Source organism: Trichosurus vulpecula, chromosome 1, assembly GCF_011100635.1.
Source record: "Trichosurus vulpecula isolate mTriVul1 chromosome 1, mTriVul1.pri, whole genome shotgun sequence".
In the NCBI taxonomy this organism is placed as follows: domain Eukaryota; kingdom Metazoa; phylum Chordata; class Mammalia; order Diprotodontia; family Phalangeridae; genus Trichosurus; species Trichosurus vulpecula.
Window position 1 is genome coordinate 477,951,083 of NC_050573.1, and position 6,245 is coordinate 477,957,327.

Consider the following 6,245-nt stretch of genomic DNA (forward strand, 5'->3'; position numbering starts at 1 on the left):
GAAAATAGAAACTAATACTGTGAGGTTTACTAGGACTAGGAATTAAAGTAGAAAGTGCTTTTCAAATATTACTTCATTTGACCCTCATACTACCTGTATTTATTATCACCATTTTATAGATGAATAAACTGAGGCTAAAAGATTAAGTAACTTGCTCAGGGCCAAACAGCTACATGTCTGAGGCAGGTTTCAAACAGGTCTTCCTGTTCAGCACTTTATTATACCACTTCGATATCTTTTGTCAGGGCCCTGAATTTCTGAACCAAATCTGGCCTAGCATAATATTCTACATTTAGTTGGTACTCAAACTTTTTTTAATGATAGTTAAATTTTGCTTTAAAAAGAAAAAGCTATTCAACAAAAATATGCTGCTATATTTTTATCAAGTGTGCCATCAATTTCTAAGATCACAACATCCAGCCTGCCTTCAGCCCTTGCCCATTTTCACTTCATTGCTTCCCTAGTTTACTCCACTGCCCTAAATCATATAAAGAAGGCCCAAACAAACAGCACAGTGACTAAATCACTAAGCTACTGAGTTGACTGGAAAATGCTAGAACTCTCCCTATCCATTCCAAGGACAACTCTAACAAGGACAATGGTGGCAGCACATAGTGGAGGGGATCTGATAAAGTTGGGAGAGCTTATATTATAGCCTTTGGTCTAAGTTTATGGCTATGAGAACTTAAATCACTTCTCCCCGGCCTGTCCCTTCACCAGAAGACTTTAGTCAGGTTCTGTGTATACAAGTAGATACCTTCCCTGTGCTCCTACTTGCCCAGCAGCTATAGGGCAGTGGACAGGGAAACTAAGCCTTAAGTCTGAAAGACCTGAGTTCAAATCTAGCTTCAGACCCTTCTAGCTGTGTGACCCTAGGAGACTTAACCTGTCTGCCTCAGTTACCTCAACTGTAAAGTGGGGATAATAATGGCACCTACTGCCCAGGATTGCTGTGAGGATCAAATGAGATATTTGTGAACAAGTCAAATCAATATTTCTGGGTGGGAAAAACAAGTATTTTGTACAGTATGTAAACAATGAATGTGGATGCTCGTGGTAGAGTGGGTTCAACAAGTCACAGAAAGCAGATACTGAACAGGATGGACACATATAGATACATTTATTTAACAGGAAGAAATCTACAGTGTCTGCTACACAGCATCGATACATGCTTGATTACGGGCATGAGATGCTAGAGCTTAGGAGAATAGCAGCAAAGGGTCCTTTTATTACCTACACACAAAGTAGGTAGGGTAGGGTTTTGTTTTTTTTTAATCATTCCACCTCCCTGGAAAAGCAAAGGAAACAACAGAACTGGGTAAAGTCCAGTGCCACCCTGCCCTTGGGGACTAGAATGATAATTTCTTGTTCCCATTCAGACTTTTCTCCATTGCTACCTCATCTACACCCCTCTCCAGCAAAGAAGTGACCAGCTTCATTGATTTTAAACTAGAGATGTCAGTCATGTCTACTGCGCAGCACCAGAGTTCCTGTCTTGACAGCAAAACCACAGGACTAGGAATTAAGGTATAAACCCACCTACTCTGCTCTATCAGTACTTTGAGAGAGGGAGATTCACCCTAAATATTAGAGACGCCCTACGTAGGTACCATCTCCTCCATATAAAGTCAAGAAAAGTGAATGAAATAGCCCTAAGTTTTAGTTTCTTTCCATGCCTCCAAAGCATGAATCCCAAAGACGCAAAAAGATTAAGACTGAGCAATTGCCACATTTAGCTATGATAATTTTTGCTCCCTCTTCTCCAGAATCACCCATCCCCTCTCCAATCTCCCAAGAGAATCGTTTTCCTTATATCCCTCAAATTTCTGTGGGTCAGCCTTCCTTTTAACACAGGCCACTTTCCTACTAGCCTATCATCATCCCCTTAACATTACCGCTAGTAAACTGGCGAGAATGCAGATTCCTTCCTTTAACACCACAAAAAGGTCAAGTTCACAGCTTTGCAGTTACAGAACAGGTCTAATCTCCTCTATCTCCTCAAGTACAGATGCGTCAGGAAGACCCACCCACTCCGACAAGGGAATATTGAAAGGAAGAAAGAGACAATATTGATTGCCTATTCCCTCCTCCTCTGTAACTCTTGATTGTAAAAACACCATCTCGAATCTGTCCAGATCCCCCAAAGTAGAAAAGGATTTAACACAACTGCCCAGATCCATCTTTATCTTCAGTCCCCAAACCCTGATCCATGTATCTTTCTCCCAGGGTGCTGAGGAAACACTTACTTAAGCAGCAGCTGATCATGTTCTGCCTTGAACTTGCCCAGTTCGATCTGCAGCTTGGCCCTCTCGCAGGCCGTGTCGTCCAAGGCCCGGCGGGCATCGGCGAGCTCGGTCTCATAGAGCGTCTTGAGGCCAGTGAGCTCGCGGTCGTGCTCAGTCACCTGCAGCTGCAGCACGCTTTTCTCCAGCTCCAGGCTCCGCACTTTGTCTATATACACTGCCAACCGGTCGTTGAGCTCCCGCAGCTCCTCTTTCTCCCGCAAGCGGGACAACCGGGTCGGGCTAAGCGGGGTTGCAGGCCCACTGGCCCGGCCGCTTGTTCTCTGCACGGTGGGAGTCGTAGTCGCCATTACCAACAGTGTGAGACAGTGTAATCTGCAGTGGATGGCGGTGCTAGAGTAGAGAAGCGTGGTGTATTGGCTGTCTAGCCCTGCGGCAGTAAAAACCGGGCTGAAGAGCGAGCAGCTGAAGAAAGAGGAGGAGGAAGCTGCAAATGAGTGGGAGCCGAGAGACTGGGGAAGGGGGAGGAGGCAGAGACCAATAAGCTTGCAATCAAAGCTAATCATATAAACGCGGGCAGCGATAACAAGGATGCCAACCCACTAAAGCAAAGAAACTAGAACGCAGGGTTCAGAGGCCAGACAGTTTGCAAAAACTAAACACAAAAACACACAATAGTGCACAACCAAGCCTCAAGGCGTCAAAGAAAAGCACCTAGGGAAGAGTGAAAGGCAAATGTAACAGTAACAAAGGACTAGTTTTAAAAGATACAAAGGTCGGGAAAGGAAGAGGATTGTTTACAAACAATTACTGATTTAAAGGTTTCTTAAAAACCGGAAACACCAAATAAAAAAAGTGTAATAGAGGGGTGACTTAGTAATCCTCACGCACTCACCGCCGCCGTCTCCTCCTCTGGTCTGTAGCACTTTGTGTACTCAGGTGGAGGAGGAAAGGGGGGCCGCCACCAGAAAAGACTGAAGATATGGACGGCAAAGGGGGCGGGGGGGCGATCTCTTTATTGGTTCAGAATCTCCACGGTGGCTTGCAAAAGCTCCGCGTGACGCTGGAAGAGCCAATACCAGCTCGAGACAGATCAGGCTCTTCAATCAGCTGGTGCCAAGCAACTAAATTCAAAATACGACCCCCAGCTGTTGTTCCAGGGTTTTCAGTTAGTGTAGGCCGTGAGAGTAAGGGAAACCAGGGAAAGAAGACAGAATTAGAGGATGGGGTGGCAGCTGGGCTTGGTGTGGCCTGAGTCTCTAGGCGGATTCACTCACGTGCTGCTTTGCCAGGTTGGCCCCCAGTAAACAGTAGTGCAAGTCCGAGACAGTGTCCCCATCCCTGCTCCTCCCAACTTAAACGCGATACTACTACATGAGGTTTACAAACAGAAAAAGTAGATTACTAAACGGAGTGTGACATTAATCTCCACCAAAATGTGTGTAGTTTGGAATAAAGGGTAGGACACAAATAGTAGAGAGTCTATAAAAAATGTTATTGGTTGTATTTGTGTTGGCTCCTCTAAATGGGTTTATTTCATCATTCACTTTACCATTATAACTTGGAAAATAAATATTAAAATGTCCCTTTCAACTGACATGTACGTAGTACAGACTATACACATTTTATGTGATATCTAAAATATAACCTTGTTTGAACTGATGTAGAGCGAAATGAGCAGAACCAGAAGAAAGTATACATGTAGTAGAAAGTATACAACAAAAACAATGTTGAAAGCGTTCAAAATCCGATAAACTCAGTGATTGATAATGACTTTAGATGGCTGATAATGAAGCATGAGTCCTAACTCTTTGGAGAAAAGTTGTAGATGAGGTACAAACTGATATACATTTTTAATATGGATGATGTGTTGATTCGTTTTGCTTCACAGTACTTTTGTGGGCAAGTCAGTTAGTACTAGTGATAGATAGAAAAAAAGAGAAAAAAGCATCAACAAAGCATTTAAAATATATAGAAGAAAAAGTTTAACAGGGGCCACAATAGCAATCCTGTTGGTTCCTTATTCAATTTAATATACCTTTTTAAAAACTTAATTACTGAAGTTCAGAGGTTCATATGCAACTCTCCTTTTTGTCCTTTGTATATGGAAACGTTTGTCTTATTGAATGTTAAGATCATAAAACAACATAAATAGGATTGTAGAGTCAGAAATTGAGTTTGTTACTTGGCTATGTAATGACTTATAATGTGAATCATTTATATATGTCACAGATTTTTTTTTAATTCTCTAGATAATAGTTCTGAATTTGGAAACACATTATCAACCTTTTTGTAGCTTGAAAACAAAATGGTATAACCAGCACAATTTAAATTCACCAGCTATGCGACTCAGGGAAACATGCAAAAATGAACATTTCCTTTAAGAAAGGTTTCTTCCCCTTACAAAAAAAACCCACTACCATGGGTTTCTTTTTTTTACTTAAATTTTTTTAAATTTTAAATTTAAATACAAAATGAGAAAAGAAAAAAAGGAACTCTTCCATGTATTTAGCAGAGAGGATTCAATATAAAACAATAAATTTCCATTTCAAAGTGTTGACATGTTTTTTGAAAACCCACATACACATTGTTTTTCAAGCTACCCAGCTTTTCTGTGCTTCCTTCTGTGTTTTCTTTTGTTCTCTGTTGTAAAGTTTTTATTTTATTTTTTTCTCCCTCCCTCCCCACCCCACCCTAGCGAAGGTTAAAATTAAACACAAATATATGTATATATACATACATCTCTCTATATATGACAAAATTGTTGATATGACGGAAATTGTTACTACCAGATGTATTATGAACTGCCACTCCCTTAAATATTCCTTGTAATGTCAGAATTTCAGTAACATCCTTGCATTCCTACTCTTAAAATATTTACTCTTGATTAGGTTGGGCTGAAACACATCCTAGGTCCCCCCATCCTGAGATCTTGCCTTGTGGGGAAACCTGGCTCCAGTTGGATCTAGGCCTTTGATGTCTTTGCCCCTTTCCATTGGGATTCATGGCATGAAGGGCAAAACAGTCAGAATGAAGTGGCTTACCTTGCCCGGATTGTCAAGGGCCACTGGGGTCTCACGACCAGGCCTTGCTACCTCACACTGTCTTCACCCCCTCTCCTCCTAAAACTATAAAAACTTTTTTATGGGTCTCTTTAAATGGGAAAATCCACTAGACATACTCCAGGTTGGCACGTTTGCTGCCCTGTTATGTCAATTAAAGACTCTATTCCTCAACTTGTAGTTTTGATTTATTTTACAACTTGACATATGCCTATATATGTATGTGAGTGTGTGTGTGTATATATATATATGTGCATATATATATGTGTATATATATATGTATATATGTATATATACACACACATACACATACATATGTGTAAGACCATACCACACAAATTTCTATTTGCCAGTTTTTTCCTCTGGAAATGGATAGCATCTTCCTTCATAGGTCCAAGTTTTTGCAGGTCTTTCTAAAATTAACCAGTTCATCATTTCTTATATAACAGTAATAGTCCATCACAATCATATACCTCAACTTGTTTAGCCATTCCCCAATTGAAAGGCATCTATCATTTTAGCCAATCTGAGAGATATAAGATACCTCAAAGTCGTTTTACTTTGCATTTCTCTAACCAGTAATTATTTAGAGCATTTTTTCATATGATGAAATATAGTTTTGATTTCTTCATCAAAAAAACTACCTGTTTATATCCTTTGACCATTTATCAATTGGGGAATGACTCATATTCTTATAAATATGACAAATCTTTATGTATTTGAGAAATGAGATATCTCTATCTGAGAGATTGTGAAAGTTTTCCCCCAATTTTCTGCTTTCCTTTTAATTTTGGCTACATTGGTTTTACATGTGTACAAGAACTTTTTAATTGAATATAATCAAAATTATCTATTTTACACTTCAAATGCTCTCTATTTGTTGTGTCTTCATATATCATACTCCTACTCGTGAGTCTGATAGGTAATATGTTCCATGTCC

At 40.2% G+C, this 6,245-nt stretch overlaps 1 protein-coding gene across 1 annotated transcript in view; it reads right to left on the reverse strand.

Moving 5' to 3' along the window:
• LMNB1 (lamin B1) overlaps window positions 1-3,228 on the reverse strand; it is a 79,963-nt gene extending 76,735 nt beyond the window's left edge. Inside the window, exons 1-2 of the mRNA XM_036742108.1 lie at window positions 3,139-3,228; window positions 2,247-2,708 (exon numbers count right to left, since the gene is read on the reverse strand). Coding sequence (XP_036598003.1) covers window positions 2,247-2,593 — 347 coding nt within the window. The 5' untranslated portion in view covers window positions 2,594-2,708; window positions 3,139-3,228. The remainder of the gene's footprint in view (window positions 1-2,246; window positions 2,709-3,138) is intronic.
• Window positions 3,229-6,245: the final 3,017 nt, after the last annotated feature.